This window comes from Strix uralensis, chromosome 1 (genome assembly GCF_047716275.1).
Source record: "Strix uralensis isolate ZFMK-TIS-50842 chromosome 1, bStrUra1, whole genome shotgun sequence".
Classification (NCBI taxonomy): Eukaryota; Metazoa; Chordata; class Aves; order Strigiformes; family Strigidae; genus Strix; species Strix uralensis.
The window spans coordinates 13676747-13698945 of record NC_133972.1 but is presented as its reverse complement, the minus strand read 5'-3'; the positions used below and the strand labels follow the sequence as shown (position 1 = coordinate 13698945).

General features: G+C 40.0%; 1 protein-coding gene across 5 annotated transcripts in view; it reads right to left on the bottom strand.

The window, feature by feature from the left end:
* The window catches only part of HECW1 (HECT, C2 and WW domain containing E3 ubiquitin protein ligase 1), a 270071-nt gene that overhangs the window by 43968 nt on the left and 203904 nt on the right, over positions 1-22199 (bottom strand). For all 5 annotated transcript variants that reach the window (XM_074890150.1, XM_074890071.1, XM_074890307.1 and 2 more), the window contains 9 exons: positions 19273-19400; positions 16543-16664; positions 13518-13703; positions 12602-12736; positions 6801-6906; positions 6501-6597; positions 4474-4557; positions 3071-3180; positions 788-908 (listed from right to left, as the gene is read on the bottom strand). In XM_074890150.1, coding sequence (XP_074746251.1) covers positions 788-908; positions 3071-3180; positions 4474-4557; positions 6501-6597; positions 6801-6906; positions 12602-12736; positions 13518-13703; positions 16543-16664; positions 19273-19400 — 1089 coding nt within the window. The remainder of the gene's footprint in view (positions 1-787; positions 909-3070; positions 3181-4473; positions 4558-6500; positions 6598-6800; positions 6907-12601; positions 12737-13517; positions 13704-16542; positions 16665-19272; positions 19401-22199) is intronic.

Sequence of the window (22199 nt, the reverse complement as noted above, 5' to 3'; positions counted from 1 at the left end):
AACCAATGGCTAGGACTCCCCAGCTCTGTAAGAATATTTTGATGATGACATTTGCCTGGAATAAATTGCTTGGCTTCATACTTTTTTTTCCACAACAGATGTGATTTGGTAGGAAGCCAACCTGATGCATAAATTCAACCAGATGCCCAGGAAATACCTTAGAAACATATAGTCCTTTGGCCAAGTTGGATAACTAGATCAAGCACAACTAGGTACAGACTCAAAAGCCAACAAGATGTCTGGAAAACAAACTCTACAACCAAGTGACAGGGATCCCCAAAATACATGAAAAGAGGCAGAAATCTCTCTAATTCAAATCTAGGAGGGCTACTAACTACTGAAAGTTAAACCTGAATGTACAGGCTAACTTCTGGAGGGTTATACTCTGGTCCTGAGTTATAGTGATATGTAGATCCAAAGGATTTGGAGTCAAGTCCATCATTACAATGACATAGCTGTTAATAATCTCTGGTGGACATTTGCCTGAATGGATGGTTTTCCTGCTAGCAAATTACAGGTGGGAATACCAACATCCCTGTTAAACAGGTAGGGAATGGGAGTGTAAGAGAACATGAATCTATAAAAAATAAAACTTCTACACAAAAGCCTCTTGAAGGTCACTCTTTTGCATGATATACTAAAATCTTATCTTGCCTTGATGATTCATGCACAAAATGCAATCTCTGATGTGTTTCCCACTCCCTATCAGTGTCTTCATTCACGCATGATGATAAAAGACAAAGCTACACCATGTTAGACTATTTGAGTGACTTGTCGTAATACTCACTTAATTTTACCTGGACCTTGCCCATACCCTTTGGCTTCAAGTTTTCGATAGAAATTGCGCAGCTTGGCTTCAAAGTCCCTCCTGTATGGAGAAGGTGCTCTTGCACTTGCTCGCTGCAGTCCTGGCGGGAAAATGAACAGCATCCTAAAGTGTAAGGGGCTTTAAATTCTTCCATATCATGCAGCTGATGCTTCCAGATAGAACTGGCTAACAAATGCATTAGGAACTTTCTATAGGTACACAGTGCACTCAGTATTATTCTTGTTCTGCCTGGCATTAATGGAGTTATAAGTTCCTATAATGCAGTGATTGAAATGACTTCCAGGAGCTGTATCTTCTTCACTAAAACAATTGTTAAACTTACCTTGTTTGTGCTTTTGTGTTGTCTCAGCCTTTAACTATGATTGATCTGAATGGAAATTCAAGGATCAGAAAGGCATGAGAAAGACTGACATGTATAACTCCCACTCACAGTCATTGGTATTTAGGTTTCCTTTCCCTTTTGCACTTTGAAGAGATCTCTCTCCTCTGCATTGTATAGATCTCCTTACTTGGCAGGATTAAACCTCTGGAGCTCAAAGCAATGCTTCTCACTGGAGCCTACCACCCTAGCCAAGCTGGGAATCGGGTTTCCCTGTGTTAATCAGACTGTATATTAAACACTTCCAGCTATCAACACAAAACCCTTTTGTGGCATCAAGGATTTCTGTCAGCAAGAAATGCTACATTTTCCTATCATGATTCACACATACAGCAGATTTTTAGCAATTTGGGACCTGCTTTGTTTTGAAGTCTGCATTCTCAAAGTAGCTGATTAGCCCTTTTGTATAAAAACAAGTGCCATATCATAAAAGGCCCAAGAATGGATCCATGAAATCCCATTTCCCTATCTCATTACAGAAGACAATAAAAACAAGCCCTTCTATGAGAAATCTGGCAGAAAATCCTTCACAGGAAGGAAAAAAAAAAAGGTAATTATGTTTAGTGGGAGCACAAAGTATTGTGGCTGCCAGGAGGGAAGGACTTTACTAATTGTCTCTGCTGGTAAAACAGAAAGGCCTATTTACATACAGTGCAAAGAGAATCCCTTGCAACACTTCTTCTGTTAGACTTTTCTTCCCCCAGGACATACGAGAATGGGTGTTCTCATGGGCTATGTAACCAGTGGCAGAAATAAGCAAGCACACAATATGTTTCCTGAAATCACAAGAACAGGTAAAGACCAGTGTGCAGTCCTTTTAACATTCTCCTAAGTCATGTTCTCGCCAAATACTTAGATTTTTGCCTTGCAGGAGACTTGCTTATGACCTGTCCTGATGTAGAGGAGGGAAACTGTATTAATAATGGTGTTAAAACTTATTAATGAAAATAGGACATTCTGACATATCACTGTCCTCCTATAGACAAGGCTTCAGCATTTAACTTCTTCACATCAAAAAACCTTCCAATTTTCCACAGCCATCTCCGAAATTTGAATGCCTCTTGTCCATTAATTTTGTTTGAAACCAGATAATTTGAATGAATGTTTAAAAAGCTCAGCCAAAAATGGATTTCTTCAGATCACATTTCTGTTGATTCTCTCAAAATGGCCACTGGACACAGCCATGCAGTGAGACTGCGGTGGGGGTTGTGTATTTTGGCAAAAGGGAGACATTAGCTCCTCAAATTTCTATAGCATAAACAATAACTACAGAGACATGCCACAGCTGGAAATAACCTTCTCAGACAGCATGTCTTTCTGGAAAATATGTTTCCCGTCAAACCTAAGTTAATGGGCTCAACACGGGAGGTCAGACTAGATGATCAAGATGATCCCCTCAGGTCTTAAAATAGATGAGTCCTGGGAAGAAGAGAAGTCTTTGGAACACCGAGTGGAGGAAACTGAACTTTACAGGAGTACTGGAAGTAGTGCAATGCACTTTTGATTTGGAAGCTGCTCTTTGCTCCTGTCACATAACATGAATGTGCTTCCATGCCAGTGAGTTATGTTTGGAGTGCACCGTTCTCTTATCCTAATCCTTTCTAACTATATAAGAAGCAGGAAAATACCTTCTTCCATATGGGCAATTTCTCATCTCTGTGTTTCAGCTACTGTTAACATTTCAACAGATACATAAGAGCAATGGCAACTGATCCAGCAAAAAAGCAGCTGGGGTCAGATTTGGAGTGGGCACTGGAATTAGCAGGCTGACAGCTGATGCTGGCTCTGAGTCTGCCCCTTTGTATTTATTAGGAGAATTACCACAAATGCAAGATTTTGTATTATCTTCCCCATCCCTTTACCTGGAGAATTTTGGGGTGATGAACAGGGTGAGCAGCGAGGAGAGAAACTGTAACCAGGATGGAAGGCAGCCTGCAGTGGTATGTAGGACATAATATCCTCTTCAAAAAGGCTGCATGGAAAAAGTGACAGGGAGAGATTTGGTTCACATTCATCACATGAAGGAATGTAAATATGCAGTATGGTGCAAGTCTGCTGTGGTGATAAGTTTGGGGACATCTCTGAACTCATGGATTCATCAAATCCACAGGTTTCCCAAATCAGGCATGGTCACCAGTAACAACGAAAACCAAAATTAATTTTATTAGATGTTTCATGCTAACACAGTGGCTCAATCTACTGATAGAGAGTAAGGATCTGAGTCTATGCAGTAAACAAGGACAAGTTCAATACATTAGCAGTGAGAAGCAAAGATAGCCACATCTGTCTCCCAAGTTGTTTTTCTTGGGTCATACATTTTCATATACCTCAGCTCTTCCACCATTTGGGTTAAGTTGATGGGAATTTTAGACTAGATGTCAGGAAGTATTTCTTTACAGAACGGGTTATTAGGCAGTGAAATGGATTGCCCAGGGAGGTGATGGAGTCCCTCCCCATCCCTGGAGGTGTTTAAGAGTAGGGTCGACATGGCGCTGAGAGATATGGTGTAGATGGGAACTGGCAGTGCTAGGTTAATGGTTGGACTAGATGATCTTCAAGGTCCTTTCCAACCTAGTTGATTCTGTGATTCTGTGAATAAGCTGTAAACTTCTTGCATTAGGCAGTGCTATATAGCACACCAAAACCACCTGGGTAATGCAACATTTTCCATGTAAGACCAAGGCAATAAAGTAAATCCTTATCTCTGCTGAACAAAAGTAGCTAGAACCTAAAGACCAAATTGAAGTAAAAATTGAAGCCTTATCTATATTACCCAAACAATGCTCGCTGCACTGTACACTGAGGTTTCATTAGTGTGACATGGCCCTGCATGTGTGGGCAGCACAGCTGTGGTAAAACCAGCAATTTCATGAGCAGTTACATTATTTACTTGTACTGAAGAAGACAAGTTTTCTCCTTTTTTTTTTTTTTTTAAAAAAAAAAAAGGAAACAAGAATTTTTCCATTAGCAGGAAACATTTTTACCTGATTCCTTTTTATCTGCTACTTGGTGGTAACAGCTATATTGATTAGAGTTGGCTGGGGATGGAGTTTATTGCACGGATGGAGGCTGCCTTCCAGGAAGTAAGAGTTGACAGATATACTCTGGCTGAATTACTTTGGGTGACTATCAGTAACAATGAATCCTATTCTAATTACAAATGACCTGGAAGATTTAACAATGTTTTCAATTATGCTGAGAAAGAGCCAGCCAGCTTCTCTGGTACCATAAGTAATGAAACGATGCTTTTGATCAAATTGATTACCTCAGCAGAATTACTAAATCTGCATCACAGGACAACTTTTCAAGCCCATGTGTACCCTCTGTCCGAATGTAATGGATCTTCTCCCTGAAACATAATTGACATTATTGAGAAGAAAGAAAAAAAAGAAGAAAACATGCCATTATCAACGCATGAACTATGCAGTTATTATTTCTTGATATTTTGCCAGTTCCTATTTCTCTCCTTACAAAAATGGTAAACATCTTAACTGCCTGATTCATTTTCTAATCTCACTAACAAACTTGCAAAAAATAATTTATTTATATCACCGAGTTTCCTGATCCAAAAGCAAGAGATTTTTATACTATATTTTAGAAAATAGAATGGTTTTTAGTCCTCGAAGCTCATGTGTAGCGCTACAGCTAAGGTCACTGACAGATTTTTTGTTTAAGGCTACAACTAATACACCACCTTTTGTTAACAGAATTTCACATAATACCACTTCCTTTACCTCTGTCGGTTCTATCCGGCAAATAACACTCTACCATACACTTGGTATTAATTGATCACCCAGAGGTTATACAGTACATGTGGAAAATCATACATTTTGTTGTTTAAATAAATGCTAATAAGGAGTGGGAAACATAGGATCCTATCAGCAGATTAGGACGATGGAAGATACAGATCTACACCCCAATCTGTCAGATTAATTCAAGAACATTTATTCTAGTAGCAAGTCAAGGATGTGCTTTAGTAGCTTGCTGGGCGGGGCTGTAGTGTATTGCAGAATCAAGCCCTGTAAGACATGGACATTTGCCTCCTAAGAGTTTGCTTAATACCTGCTGTATGAGATTAGATGGTAGCTTGGGATCACTCCTGACCTAAGGCATAGTCAAAGCAATGACCTGGAGGCGAAGGGCTCAATATCCTGTTACAGATCTCATTATACACTGGCTAAACTGTCTAGTCCTTATCACTAGTCAATTTTGTTCTCTGCTCAAAAGGAGATAAAAGCATCATCTGTTGTCTGAGAAACGAGAATTCAAATTACAGCTGAGAAAAAAAAAAAGTCTGGAATAATTTGATGGTGAAGACAAAAAATTCTCAGTTACAGAAATGTACATCTTGAATACTAGGAGCATTTTTCATTCTGTCTCCCTCATTTTATTTGAATGTATTAATTCCTCCAGAAAGGAAGTCTAACCCTTATACCCAAAGAACTCTTTGCCTGGGCCTCACAGGTAAAGGATGAGTCAGTAAGGCTATCAGCAGAAACTGCACTGCAGGAGCTTGAAGGTCCTTCCTTTGCTCTTCCTCTCCTCCTTCACCAGTCCCACAAAGCTGCACTTTTTACTGCACAGTACAAACTAAGATGGTGCACACTGGCATTGCTGAGGCTGACAAATGGCAGCTTAGGTTCTTGGCCAAAACAATTAATTTAATGTTTGGAATTAGAATGAGTTTTAATTGTACTGGCTTTTGGTTCTGTTTTTTCTTTTTTTTTAAACCTAATAGGAAAGGAATGGGCATAAGAAAAAGAAAGATACGATTTAATTACTTTGGAAAGGACTACCATTAAGTCGTAAGTGAGAAAGATTAAAGACAGGAGTACAATCTACTCCATAATGTTCCTATTTCTTATAAAATCTAGGGTGACTATGTACCATGGGTGTAAATCCAACCATGAGGTAAAATCCAGGTTCTGCTGAAGTTACTGGGCTTTTGCTGCTGATTTCCATCCAAACAGAATTTTAACTCTATCTTCTGAAAAGCAAAGTGATAATTGTAGGTAAGGACAGAGTTTCTACTATTCAGTAGTACTTAAAATGGAAATAAGATATGTCACTATTGGCCCATAGTTTTTTTGGTTCTTCTTACTTCTTGGGTGTCTGTGAAAGATAACTATAGTAACTACACAGATTCTGGTGGTCCACACTTACTCTTTAATGGTGACAGTTCCATATGGGGCCCAAGTTCATTCTTTTACTACCGTTACTAGAATTTGGTTTTCCCCACTACAAGAAGTCCTTCCCGGAACTTGGTTTCAGCAGTCTGGAGAAAAGGGGTACCTGAGTGCATGGTTTCTGGCCAAGCTGGGCTGACGCTCCTGCAGCATCTCAAAAATGTTGGGTTGGCGTAGAAATGCAACAATCTTGTCATTGTAAGCTGGAAGAGGAAAAACAAATAATACAGAAGCCTTATTTACCATTGAGGGAGGCTGGTCACGTCACTCTGACTGTGCAGGGGCACACTGACTGCACTGCTAGTGAGGCCCAGGGCAACATGAAGCAGTGCATGTGGTTGATGAGAAGTTCTAAGAAGCATCTTTGTGAGCACTGCTTTGAAAAGAAAAGAGAAACTTGGCTTACCCAGAGGTAATGTCTCGTGATGGTGCTGGTTTCGAATAGCTGTTACGAGACTATTGCCTGGTCTGGCCAACAGAGTAACTCCTCTGTTCCGAGAGACTTCAGAGGCCTACAACATCAGAGGAAAGGGAAAGAATGATCAAAACTGACCATTGGTAGCACATCAGTCAGCAAAAAGGTTTCTCATCTTTACTTCTGTGACCTTCAGCATGGCCCATGATGCTGACTGACCGAAGGGCAGAAAGCCTGCATGAAAATTACAGCTTTACACTTCAGCCAACTTTAAAAAGGCAGGAAATTCTGTGCTTCCAAAGGGAGGGACGCCATTATCCACAGCTATCAAACCTCTTTGATGCTGCAGTATAGGTGCCAGAATTCAGAAGTAAATGCAAGTTAATAAAGGTATTGCAGTGGAGTCCTCTGGTTCAATAAAAATAAAATCTCTGTAGTATCATACAGTCTCTTGTTCTAACAGAACTGCATTTACTTCAAGGTTTTCACAGCAATGTTAATTTGAAAAAAGAAAAAAACCCAGAACACTGCAACATGTTCACTCAGCACTGTTGAAGGGAAATTTAATATTGGAAATAACATGAGGAAGGTATATCTATGGAGATCACAGGACAGAAAAAGGCTGTATCATCGCAAAAGTGGGTTGCCTAACTTGCATAAGCAGAAATAGAAGTTGAATTGTATACACTGAAAAAAGAACATAATCTCAAGATCTGATAAAAAGAGTAGTAAGAAGGCAATTTATCACTACTAAACTGAGGCACTTAAAGAATGCCACTGTCCTAGACACAGTATCTAGTGAAGGGAATAATGTCAGGGGGGCAGATACATTAAAAGGTGGGAAAACACTTAGGTATGAGGATATTAAAAACCCTACAGTGAGGTCTGGCAATCTGTCTTCAGTAGGTCATTACTTGCTGGGTAACTCTTTGGGGACTTGTGCAAGCTGAGGGGAACCCACCTCTCTCTCAGTATGTGTTCCTCCAGAATATGGCTGCAGTGAAGCCAGCGGAGGAGCACTGCTACAAAATCAGTGTGAGGACACCCTGTATCAGCACAAGGTGTGTTAGGAATTCCAATTGCCATTCCACCGGGCTAATAGCTGTTCCTCTCTCACTGCACAAATTGTAGTACTTGGCAACCACTTCAGGAAGAAATTGCCCCTACTCCAATATTTTAAATGCTTAGCTCTGCGTCCAAGCAAATGGTGCCAACCCATTTGCAGTGGTACGGCCAAACGCCAGGTCTTCCAACTGGATATAAATGAAAACTGAGAAGCTAAATGTGACTGGCAAGTCGCCTTTGGAGCACATAAAGCATAAAATGTTTATATGTAACAAGATACCAGTCAATGCATTTGATACGTGTCAATACACAGGTTAATGAAAAATCTTAACGACTCTAATTAAACATACTGTAATTGAAAACCCAAAACTGCTGTGAAAGTGCATCATGAATGTTTTGCTCCATCATTCAATTATGATTTCACTTGCACCCATTTTATATTGGTATGCATCTGCTGACTACGAGAGAGTAATCCCAGTGTCAGGGACAACAGGCAAGCCCGCAGTACTGGACTGATGTGCTAACCTTGGTCCAACTCTTCTCACCTTTAAAAACAGGAAGACCTTTCAAGCAGGTCATACACAATTCACTAAGTCCCTCTGTGCTGTGCTAAACCTTCTGCCTTTGTCTCCCTCTCAAGCCCCCATGGGCCAACTGACACTGCAAGTTTAGCTCAGGCTTAGGCAGCTTTTGCCCTGTGACACAGGCACCATGCGGCCTTTATGGCATTTGCTCTATGCTATGGAAGAAGGAGGAAGCTTAGGTCCTGCATGCACCTTAACATAATAAATTGCACTGCTAATGCTGTGCTTGGATCATGATCTTTACATATTTATACCTCTAAACAGTTTTTCTCTGGCAACACAACAGGAAAATTCCCAGCTGTCTAATTAACTTCCATTTTGCTAACACTCCTCTTTCCAATCTTTTAGCTAATATAGTACAATTGATTGCTCCAATTCAGTGTTTAATCACAATCGCCTTGTCTGGTTTGACTTTCTAATTTAATCATTTAATTTAGATTAGCACACTATTCTCTAATTATTAAAAAAAAAAAGTGACCCCTCTAATGATTTAGTGACCCGGTTCACCTAGTGCAGGGTAATCTGACAGATTTATGGCAGGGTTTAACAGCTTTGCAATTGATACTGGGACGCTGCAACCAGAGTGGAAAGTCCAAACTATCACAGGAGCCTTTCAATGATCTAATACTCTTTCCTGGGTTTTATATCACTGCTGGATTTGAGAGGCTCCTGCCTGTTTGAATCCTGCCACTTGCTTGCTGCGGTTTGGATCAGTAAGATTTATATACTGCTATATTCCAGTACCTCCTCTGCTTTTCTTGCTAACCAGAAACTCTTGCCTCTCCATTATGGATGCCTGCTTCTTTCGTCTCTTGGTCTTTAAAATCTCTACCCTGTAATCATATATGTTGCTTTCCACTGCAGATGGAAAGTCCCTTAGAGCGCATGGAAAGTGCTTCTGACCTGTTCTGTTTATAGCAGTGGCAGAAGGAAATGAAGCACTTGGTGACCTATGTTCTTTTAGTTACTGATGGCCAGTACAGCTACCTGGACTTTTCTTTCAAAAATCAGGTAACCGAGAGTAGCATCAGGCAGCGTTTTTTTCCCTGTAAAAGACTGATATCCTTCAAGAAGTGCTTAGTAAAGAATCTGTAGCATTTTTGTCAAATTTATATAGAATAGCATTTAATATCAAGAATCTACTCAGGTGAACATCAAAAATTTTTACAGAGGTCCTTCATTTAGGAGAATACATCGACATGAAGAAAAGCATATATATTACAGATTAATGGATGCTTTCTTTCTTGGAAGATGGAAATAGAGTACTATTATATGCACAAATAATTTTTTTAAAAACCACAGCCCACCATATAGAGATTAAGGGAAAAAGGGCAGTTTTAATCTCCACTTGGCTTGTTAATGGTTGGGGTAAGCCTTGAATAAAAGTTGGAAAAAGTAAAAAGTTGTTGGAAGCAACAGCCAGCCTTCTATAGAAGCTGTGTAATTGCTATTTCTGTTCTCTACCGAGAATGAATTTTAAATGTCATAAAACAAAGAAAACTGCCATATTTGAGAAAGCGTATTTTTATGTTCCAATTTCATGAGGGAGTTTTAAAAGTACATTTGAAATACTAAAAATCAATTCTTTATTAGCATTGCAAGGTATTCTGTTCAATGCCACCGATTATTAGGCAGGAATCAAGGCCACATTTTGATAAGCCAAAAGGATTTAGAAGATTCATGGATGTCATGGAAGGGAGGGCAGCAGATCACTGTTTTTATGTCAACACCACAGTCTATTCACTGCACTGCCCCAGGCAGAGAGCTTGGAAACTTGGTGACTAAGACAAAACTGGCTTTTGCCCTATGTTTTGGCCTGAAAGTATGAAGAAATGGAGACCCAATGCCCACATAATCTTTAGCTCCTGTGGTTCCTATTAGTTCCTATTCTCACTGAATTTTACCCTTGCATTATTTTGATTGAATTGGCTTGGCTTTTACTACCAAAACTTAGTTCTTGTAATGCCTGTCCTCTCCTAGATTGAACACAACTTTCTATTAATTTTCTAAGAATTCCAGACATTACATTGGCTTTTTTGTCCGCTGTTGAGATCACAGTTTCTTAGAACCATAGTCATTTCTTTATGGTGACTCGGATAAGAGCCATCACTGAGTGTGTGAAGCTGGGGTATTTCTTTTTTCCCCACTTTGGGCTCATCTGCCTATGGCTTTTGTCTGCTCTTTCCTCCATTGATCACTCATTGTCATGAAGTCCCTGGGAAGTCTACACTCTGGCAACTCGTTTTGGCACTTGGGCAGGACGTCAGGTGTGTGCACCAAGGCAGGGGGTAGAGCTTTTCCTCTCATTACCCCAGCTCTTTCCTATACCTGCTCTGGCACCCACCAACAATCATGACTGAAGCTGTGCTGTTCTGCTCTCCTCCAGGCTCGTCTGACATCTGTACATACTGTTCAAAACTGGTGGTTGTCTTTCTTGGTCCTTCATACTGTCCTGGTGACAGATTCCAGAGCCCACACCACCTGCTCAGCAAAGAAACCAGCTGGACTGCAGACAGCTGACACATGGCCAGGACAAAGCCCCAAGTGTGTCCCTACAGACATGATTTATAGGACAAAAGCACATCCAAATATACTTGGAAGAAGTGGCATGGAATGTGCAGCTCTTAATAAATGGGCTGAGTTGCAAAGGGTTGAATCTTTTCCTTGTAAATGGTGGGCTTTTAGGCACCAATCCAAAGTCCTTGGAAATCAATGGGAGTCCTTCCAGTGGAGCAGCAGATACTTCCAGAGGGGGAGCTACTGACTACGACAAGGGTGCAGAAGCACTGTGGGACCCGGGCCACAGAGACTGTGAGATGAAGGTGCCAGACTGATGGCTCCCAAGACAGAAGGCCCCGTTTCATTGGCTGATCATGCCAGATCAGTGGCTTCAATGAACAGTTTCCCCAGAGAATCAGTACTCAGAAGTATTCAATGCTTTTCACTCTCTTTCCTGTACTTGATATTTTGGGTTTATTGCAAATTGTTCTTTGCCAGCCTTGCCCAACACTTGCAGGACCAAGTCTATTTTTTGGGCTAGGTCATCTGAGTTGCTCAGCGGTGTTTCTGTCCCTGACAAGGTGAATTTGTAAGCAAGCCCCAAGGCAAGCATGGGCTCAAATACAAATCATCATTCAGGTGACTTTCACATTCAAATCAATAATTCAGTCACAACAGCAACACTAAACTGCAGGCTGTTGGCAGAGGGAAGTTGCTAAGTTGGTGGGAAGATATGACTGAAACAAATCCATTGATACACTTCTGTCTTCAGAAAGTATGTTGCCATATTCACCCAAGATGGGGAAAAACTACCCAAGCTACTCATATGCCTGGTCTTCCTTTGGTCCTGAATTACTGACCTCATTAGTCAGTCCTCACCAAGTCAGCTCCTGAACCCAACCCCATTTGGCAGTGAGGGGTGTTCAGACTGGTCCTGCTGCAATAAATTTTGTTAATTTCAAAAGCGTTTTTCTGGAAGAGGAAGATCCTTTGGCCATAATTCATCTCTGCTCCTATTCAGCTTCAGTCTTTACAAATCTTCAACTGTATGGATTTGCCATATGACGAATCTGATTGCTGGTACATTTTCCTCCTTAAATCGACAATACAAACCCAGGATTTATGCTTCTATTGATCCTGCCCATGGCCCTCAGTGATAAAAATCATCCCCAGGAAACACAGGAAAGATGTTTAATGTGATTGAAAGCTACGGAAGCAAACCTCAACATACATTATTACACTACTGCTAGAGAGTATATCTTTTCAGAACACAGTGTCACAGTGGGGAGTAAAGAAACATATGAGGCCGCTGAAGTATCAGGCTATAAAAATAATGTAGGACTTGACTTTACTAAAGCAAGACTAGGATGTCAAATATGGATTCTTCTTTTAAGATGTATTTTGTCATCATTTCACTTTGGTTATTTAGTTTTACTTGTTTATTATTTTATTCTGAAAATATCAACCTTTTATTACCAGCAAGCTCTGAGGTAAACCCTTCAAAAAGAAAAAAATCCTTTATTTCCTTTGGAAGATAAAAATCCACAAGACAGTCTGTTTAAATGCATTTTAAAGATAAGAAATGCTTTTAATTCTACAGAAGATTGCTGTCAAAAGTAACTGTATTGATACTAGCCCAGTTACCTCTCCAGCGCTGTAGCTACGAAGTCGCTGAAGATGTTGCCTGTGAGTCAGGTGATTGGGGAGACGACCATTCTGCAGCGGGATCCTGGGATCTATGAAAGTGGTAGCACGGCTATTGTGGTCAACGAAGAAAGACTGAAACACACAAGAACAACGTTTGTAAGAAGACTGCCAACACTGTGATGTTTCCCAGGGAGGTGGTGGAGTCCCCATCCCTGGAGGGGTTTAAGAGTCGGGTTGACCCAGCGCTGAGGGATCTGGTGGAGTTGGGAACGGTCAGTGTGAGGTTAATGGTTGGACTGGAGGATCTTTAAGGTCTTTTCCAACCTAGATGATTCTGTGTTTCTGTTATTGTGGGATTGTTAAGTGAAAATCACTAGCAATTGTGTGTCAGAAATACCCTGATAGGTACCGTCCATGGAAGATTATCGGCAAACAACAAGACTTTCTTAGTTGAAGCTAGAATAGCTCTTGGAAAATACCCAAAGCTTTGTAGGTCAAAATCATGTGTAAAGGCCATGAAGTAAGCAAGACAGAGCAGAACAGAATTACTGGGGAACACCACTTTAGCCACTTGTGGTGGTACCACAAGTCACTCAGCAATGCTTCACTGGAGGCAGAGACACTAGGCCAGATTTTGCAGTCATGACAGATCTAAACTCTGACTTAAACTTTTTTGCTAGTCCAATGCTGCCTTGGGTATGGCGTGATATGGTGTGAAAGCTAGAGGGTTACCACTATGCTTCAAAACATTTGTTCCTGAAGCTTTTTTCTGCTTCTAAAATAACTCGGCTTGCTGCTTGTGTTGTTTAAACCAAACTTTCACCAATTTTGAATAAGAAAGAAGGAACCTTTAGTGATCATGTAGCCTGACGTGCTATGTTCAACAAGTGATTAGTTTTGTTGGCGCCCTTACCTTGCCTTGCTGGTCAGTTTTTATCTCCCAGCCACGAGGAAGCTCCAGTCGGGTATCAGCAAACATATTGATAAAATTTACCAGGTCTCTGTTGTGCTGATAGCGCTCAAAATTACGAGCATCTCTACGGATCTTCAGAATCATATGCTTCAAGCAGGTACTGTTAGTGAAGACTCGATAGGCACTCTATGAGATGGAAAACAAAAGTGAGAAAACCAGTTCTGATGTCAAAAAAATGTATTTGGTTATTTCATGGGACGTATGCCCAAAGAACTGAAGCAAATCCTGTTAGAGTCAAGAATAATTTCCATCTCATTGTTTTGATTTTAACGAGTACTTTACATGAACACCTAGAATTAAGAAATACAATCTGGAAAGGGAAACATCCCACACATTATGCACAGTTAGTTTGTGCATAAACTGCCTTTGTAACACACTCCAAAAAGGTGGTCAGCTAAAACACCACACACTCAAGATGGATATAGCTGTGCCTATTTCATTGCTTTCACTGGTCAACAGGAACACTGCTTGTGTGACTGGATGATGCCACTGAGGTGCAAGGACAGCTGTGAACAAGTATTTATGCTATAATTCAAATTAAGATGCATGTGGTAGGATTCATGAACTTAAGAGGACTGCAGTGCGGATGTCTACATCTAAGCTTGCTACCTTATTTATGGTCACTTTATAGCCACAGGACAGAAACAGACACTTTCAATTGTCTATTTTTGGAAGATATGGACCATTTCCTGGAACTAAATATTTGTTTCTGCAATGACTGCAAAGCGTGTCAGATGGAGATGCTTTCATGAGTCAGATGAACACCACCCCTCAGGCAGCTCGTTGTATCTCAGTGGGCATTAAATACACCTCTTAGAGGAACTTGCCCTCTGAGGTGTAGTTGTCCTCTTGCAGTTCTGAGTGAGATAGTGCTGATCTGGTTGCAGAATAGGGGCCAAAGTGAACTATATTTGTTGCCACTGTATTTAATGACAGAGCACTGCAAAACACAGTTGTGGTGACAACACTTTTTCTCATCCACAGGCTACTCTTGGGATCTTTTACTTCAGGGAAAAAGCTCCTGAAGACAGGGTAGGAAACTTTAGAAAAACCTGCAACCCTTCTGAGCATTTCACTAGAGAGAAAATGAGTGCAGTGGTTCTGCTGGTCAGCTGAAATGATTTAATCACTCACTAGAGTAATAAAGGATCACTGGAGGACTCGCGTCTCCAGTGAAGTGAGTCCCAGTGTGAGCACCTGTAATCTGTCCAGAGAATCTGACCCAACAGCTTTGAATTGTCAATTTCTGTGTTCTTTTAATGCATTTTATCCACTATAATACAATAAAACATTTACAAGTATTATCTTTATTATGTAAGGATTTATTGTGGTGGCAGTGCTGAGAAGAGAATACTCCCTGCAGCACAGGGTCCCTAATTATGGCAAGGGTTGGTAAATGTTATGAAATCACAGAGATATGATCTCTGCCCTGAAGATATGACCTGGTTATAACCCAGGAAAGCTTCATGGTCACAAATTGCTAAGATCCCAGCCTACTCCATGGTAGAAGTTGTATTTTGATCTGAAGTGTGATCAGTGATTGTCTGAGTATCTCTTAGTTGTACTAGGGAAACAAAAAATGTAGTTTTATCCCTCAATGGAAATAAAGTATATGAAAAATGTGAGCCTTTCTCTTTTAATTCCAACTGCCGGATTTTCCAATCCCAACTTCACTGGCATAATTAATAGCTTGAAACTTTAATAGGGGCTTGTGGTTAAAATATTACAACCATGTTAAGCCAGAAGTTATGTGGGCCATTATTTCTGTACAAGTGGAATCTGTATGACCATTTGACAGACATTTCAATAGATTATTCTGGCTCTCATATTAGAGACAACTTTATAAGCTCAAACTGAAGGCCTCTCTTGGCTTTTTTTATTTCAGAGAGAAATAAAATTGGGATTCAGTCTCTTGTGAGCTGTTCCGTACACCACCACGGAAGCAGTTGCTCATTTTGCAAACAACTATGCCGAATGAAAATGATATTGCTCTCAGGTATAAATCATCATATATCACCCTGTCAATGGAAGAAATTATGGGCACTCCATAACCTAGCTCAGGTAATGTCAGATGAGTTAACATATCCCTTCCTCTGCAGGGTTTCATGGGCAGTAATCTCTGGCAGATGCTTGGAGGTGGACAGCTGGCTTCAACCCACAAAGCACCACAGCCAAAACTTGATGTTTGTGGTTAGCTAAAGACCTGTGCTGAGGCAACTCCTGAAGTGTTTTCTTTTCCTTTCACAAAGAAAGGTCATCTCTACCCAGAAATGGATTACTTTCCAAATATTCAGAAGTCATGTGTAGATGTCTAGCTGAACTACATTCAAGATATGGGAAATGGAGACTGCATCTCCTGCATCTCCTATCTCCTTCCTCCTGGTTGACCTATCATTACATTTTTTTCCACTCCACACCAGGTTTGCAAGGAAACATGCAGATTTATTGCATTAATGGAAAAAAAAAAAATTCATTTTCATTCTTGTTTTTTCCAAAATAGCTACACTGACTCAAATCCGTATTTCTTTCACTGCATTATGCCCACCTGGTTCTTGGGAGTGCAAACTGCAAGAGTTAATAATTTTTTCCCTCTATTTCCCTGAGACTTGATGGCATCTCAGTAAGATTTCTCGGGAACATGGCTCAAAAGGCAACAACCTCACTGCCTGCAGCCACAGAGAACAGAATCAACCAAACCAAAACCAAGAGTTGCTGCTTATTCTGGAAGGATGACATTAATGAACTTCTCTGTATCAGGGAATTCCTTGTGTGAGGCAGAATCCCAGCAAGAGTCTCCTTAGAACAGCTTGCCAGTACTATCCCCAACCTGGTCTAGTGCTCAGAAAGGACAACTGAGCCCCGAGTCACGCAATTCAAATTCACTGTGCATTCCTCCCAGAGGCCTGGGGCACAGCATTTGGATTCAGAAATCAGTAGTGTGAGAGACCAAATCATAATTACTCACATAGTTTGCATGCAGCACAGTGAAGAACTCCGGATTGGTGATGAACTTCACAGCTGGAGACTGCAGCAACAAGGTGATTTTTTGAGAATTCACAGGAGAAAGAGAACCTTCTCTCCTAATCTCTGGACAGAAAAAGAAAAGCAGCAAAATCTTATTAATGTAGTGGCAAGCACAGTCTTATTATTTAACCTTTAATGAACGTCTGCAAAAGTGACGGTATAAAAAAGTCACCATCCTGCCCAATGCACCTACCTTCTTTGTGTTTCCAAGACAAGCCTGCTGGCAAACTGGTAGATGTTCTCCTTATGATTAGTGGTGCAGTGCTTACAGCAGCAGGGCAGGAGCTGGAAGCTTTTCTGTACTGTATGTTATAAAACTCTGTGTCATATCTACTGCTGTGTCTAAATATTAATGTGACTGCAACAGTTCTTACCAGCTGAGGATTTGGTTCAACACTGTCACCCAGGTCCTGACTAGCTCCCCCCACTGCTGATTTTAGAGAGATCTGATTTCCCCATCCAGCTTGAGGGGTTCACCAGCAGAAAGCATTTGGTAGCAGGACGGGGTTAAGGAAGCCCCCTCACACTCACATCCATATTGGTGCTGCAAAGCATTGTCCTTTACTTGTAATTGCATTATTTTTGGCAAGTCAATGGTTCTGGGGACTTGTATGGTACAGAAAACACTGCAGAGATGGGAACTCCTTGACCTTTTACAGCCACCAGAAAAATGCTTCCTACCATGGAATTATGGCTTGAGTGTGAAGTTCTGGCATTTTCAAATACAAGCCAACTTTTATTTACAGTCCAAAGAAACTGGATGTCATCAACAGAATAAATATAGATGTCCATTTTTTTCTTATTGATTATAACTTTTTTTTTTCCTTCCTGCTAGACACATCATATTATTTCATCCACTTAAAACTCCAGACTGGATCCATCACTGGAGTTAAATTGATTTACATTGGCTTAGAATCTGGATTAATGTGCCTAAATTGTATTCCTTCTGACATTTTTCATTTAAATTAAAAGACAAATAGCAAATATATCATACTGCAGCTTCTTCTTATTCTAGTGTGGTTTACATCAACCTTGACCTTTTACTTCTTGGCATTTTACACAATATTGACTTTTTATCCTAAAAGCAAAGCAATTATCTATAGCAGAAACCATTTCCTAATCACGTAAGATGACATATATCATACTCATTACCTCTTTGGGGTTAAAACAAAAAAGTGAATGTTACATAACTGACCTAAATACTTACTGGTAGCAATTCCTATTAAATTACTATTTTATTATGTAGGCTATGACAGTAAATGATTATACATATTACAAGTAATGACTACATTAGCTCTAATTTAAATACTAGTAATACAACGTGTAACTCATTTCCATTTCAGCTGCTAATTGAGAGGACTGGGTTCTAGCTATAAGATCCAGTGTAGGTAAAAGGCTCCTATAAATTACAATATAAAGGATTGCAAGGAAGCTTTGAATATCAAACATTAAACATTCTTGGCCAGAATTGATTTTCAAGCTAAAAACACCTAATGGATCAGGAAAACAAACAGGCAAAACTGAGTATTTTTCTTAACTTGTAATAAAAAACCTAAGTTCACTCTTTCGCTGTGCAATTCTTCCCATTCAAAATGCAACATTAAGAAAATTCAAGCAGACATTGTGTTGCTTCTTTCCTTTTGCCAATGCTGTTTACAGAGGGACAGCAAAAGAATGGCAAGAATTCAGATTTACTTCCAGCAGACAACACAGAACACAAACTTAGGTGGAGGTAAGAATGATTGAGAGGAAGATAACTGGCCGTTCATTTTGGTGGTGCAAGTTCTCAAACAAAGCAGACAGTTATTTTTGCATGTCCAGAAGTTGCATAGTGGGCACTAGTCTGATTGCTGGTGTTTCTTAGCTGAAACGAACACTTAGGCTGTAGTTTCTCAAATGTTTTAAATAAACAGAGTATGACCACCACCAAAAAGAATAGAAGAGTTCCCTGCCATCCCATCCTGTCCTGGGTACACATTCTCCTCTCCTCCTTTGTAGTGACACTCATTCTTGTCTGGTCATCTAAAGAACCAGATGAAAGAATCAATCTGGCTGTAAACAACAATAAGTACAACAACAAGGTTATTTTTCAGGCAGATCAGTTCTCTGCTCTGGTATGGGGTCCTGTCACATGAGTTAGTGATGAGCAAAAAGACAGCTGTGCCTCCTCCGGAGGCAGCCCACACTTAGATCAGCTCATAGCTATCACAAAATTGCAGCTTTAAAAACACAAGTATTTCATACTCGATGCCAGGGCCACTGCAGGTGTGACCACACGGGTGATGTGGCAGCACAGAAGCCATGCCCTGAGAGAAAAAACTGCAATGCCCCAAGATAAAAATCACACTGCAGCAAAAATAAGACAGCACTGTTCTTCAACTACTAAGGTGAATAAAAAACAGATGCCTTTTCCTTCTTAATTTCAAATAGCCCTTTACTAAAGTAAAAATGCTTTGTCTGTCTTAGTAGTTGTTAAAAAAGAACTGAGGCCCTTTGTATCTACCTTTGTACCTGTAGCTTCAGGTCTAAAACCTGTAGCTTCAAGTCTAAACCTCTTTTCTTTAACTAATTTTTGCAACCCAGTATAATAAAGTTCCAGTCTCCCGTGGACACGCAGATTTCCCCAGAACTGAATGGCACTGAACATGCCACTCAATAGCTTTCCCCATACCTGAGCTTGGCTGGGAAGGCTCTGCCTCAGAGTCGCTTCCTCCTCCAGTGGGAACTCTCTCCACCCTGTTTACTACAGCATCATCTTCAGTCCGCTCTGTTGCAATAGTTCGCTGGATATTTTGGTATCTACATATATTCAAAAAAAGGAACAACATGCTTTAGTTAATAGAAGAGCTTTCTGGTGCTTTCTGCCTTAACAATCAGCACTGGTTTTGAATTATTCCCATACTTCTATCTTCAGCACATGACAGTGTAAGAGCACACCCAACTCTTCTCCTTCAACTGATGGAGCTCCTCACACTTGGGCCAACCATTACTCTTTCAAATATGACATTTTGCACTGACTAACAAATAGCTACGAAGCGTGCAAAGCAAGGAATGCTCAAAGGTCAAATTTACACAGGTATTTAGGCTACACGTTGCTACTAGGCTTTCCTTTACAACATCTGGACACCTGGAACCTAAAACTACTGGCGGATCATGGTTCCCCCTGTCATTTAGTCTTATGGCAGCATAAGCAATGAAGTAAGGATCAATCCTGTGATGCACTGAGTACCCTTTGGTCTTTCTTATTACCTTATTGGATGCACATGCTCAACCCTAAAAAGGTAAAGGCTATTAAGAGTGTTCGCAAACTATTTATTACGATACTGCACTGCCAACAGTTGGGAACACTTCCATTTTAGTAGGCAATATGGAGTGTAAACTAGTAGGTGGTGTGACCTCAAGGAGCTATAATCTAATCGATATGACAGCCACAGAAGAGTACAATAGGATGTAACACATCAGCTGAATGAACAGTATGAGGATGCAAGTGTTGTGTCCATTTTTGGAAATCAGTGGGATTGGGCATTTAGCTTGGGTGGTGACTAATTGCAGAGCAAGGAAGAGGAAAGAATATAGAGATAAGCAAACAACAGTGAGGAGGACAACAGAAGAAAATTCTGAATAAAAACCTGCAAATGCCTTAAAAAACCCCTGTGTCATTTCCATACTAATCATGGAACTAATTGTCACATAAATTGATGTCAATGGGACTGATAATGGTCAGGGGATGAGCCCAATCCTGAATACTTTACCAGATCAGGAATAAAGTATATACCTGGTTTTGGAAGTAGCCTACTGTGTTTTGAATTTGCACTACACAAAACAAATTCTAGTTAACTTGTTCACTCATATAGACAGATGAGTAAGATGACAGTTCAAGATTTCTTTGGTTCTACTGTCAAGCTATGAATATGCCTTATGTACTGAATAAAAAAATGTATTTTATATACAGAGAGAGAAAGAAAAGAAAGCATAAGGAGAAAGAGAAAGAAAGAAGCAGAAAGAGAAAGAGAAGGAAAGAAAGAAAATAGGTTCTCTCAATTAATTATTATAATATTTAAATTAGCTTTTACTCCACCCCAATTTTTTTAATTTCTGCATTGCTTTTCCATATGTATATAAACCAGGATGGCCTTACTGCCTGCATTTAACCTGATTCAGCATTGTTCATCTCCATTTTCCTCTTTTTTCTTTCCTCATCTCAAGTTCTGACTTCCAAATTTTACTTACTTTCTCTCCCTTTATTTGTTAAGGCACACTTTATTCCAAATTTGAAGTTAGTCAGGAGTTAGTTCCTCAAAGTGACACGGGATCATTAAAGATAAGCAGGTAGGATTTGGCTTTTACATCTCAACAAACATCTCCAGTAGCTCACTCTAACACAATCTTGGGCAGAAGGGCTGGAGATAATTATGAAAAATAATTAAAGTTTTAATAGATTTATGCTTTCACAGTACTATGTGTGTCCCCCAGTACTCAAAGTCATTTGAAACTACATTTAGTGTATTTTGACAGTTTAAGTAAACATACATCTTTTCAAGGAAATTCTGATAGTAGGTTTCGCAACGGCATGAATTTACTGCAGTTTTAAACCCTCTGTTTTAGAAGTACATTTCACATTTATTCACTTGACTGCAGGCAATTGAATGAACTTTCCGTTCCAGTACTGGAGGAGTTTTACAACACCCACATGCAACAGAAAAGGTAGGGGAAAAAAAAAAAAAAAGTTCATATAATCAAGGGATATAAACACACTTATAAAAAAACCTTGTAGCTTCAATTTAATTAGATGGTAGAAAATCCCTATTGGCAAACCTTAAAGAATAACACTAACTGTATGCCAACAAAAGGCTATGTTTTTCTTTTGGGTCTCAATACTATAAAATCATCTTATATAAATACCAGAAAATGCCAAAGTAATTGGAGAAAACACTGAAAGTGCAAAAGTTATGGGAATGCCTCTGGAAATGTCAGTCTCCTTCCAAAGTGATTTGTCAAAGAAATGGATGTTTAGAAATACCACACTGTGGCTGTCTTACCTATTACAGTTATAATTTCTCATGTTACTTCTTACTTTTTAAATTAGTGCAAAGACAAGTCCAGATATACATATGCTGCAAAGCATCTTTCCAACAGAGCTTGAACAACAGGGGCTCTTATCTGCTTTGCTAACAAGTAAGCAAGTCAGGTAGTCCTATAGAAAATGAGCAAGAGTCTTTAAAATAAGAGGTACAGATGTCTCTGGAGTTTGCCCAACACCTGGATTCCAGTTTTGCGTTCCCTGTATCCTCAAGTGCCTAGTACAGCTAATGGGAATCTTGAAGCACAGAAGGAAAGCAGGACTAGGCTCAATCACAGCTATGGGGTTTTTTTTCAAGCTGAATTTCCAACGTTTTGTGGTTTTGGCAGGGCTGGAAATACCAAGCTTCCTTGTAATATTTTGATCTTTCCATTCCCTTCCACAAATGAAACCAGGAAGCTGAAAAGCGAGTAGATTGGTTTAAAAAGAAAAGTCGCCAAGTTTTTTCAAACTGCTAAGTGATTTTTGAGTCCAAATTTTGTTTGAGGCTAGAGCAAAAGTTCAGGCTGCTGCTAATT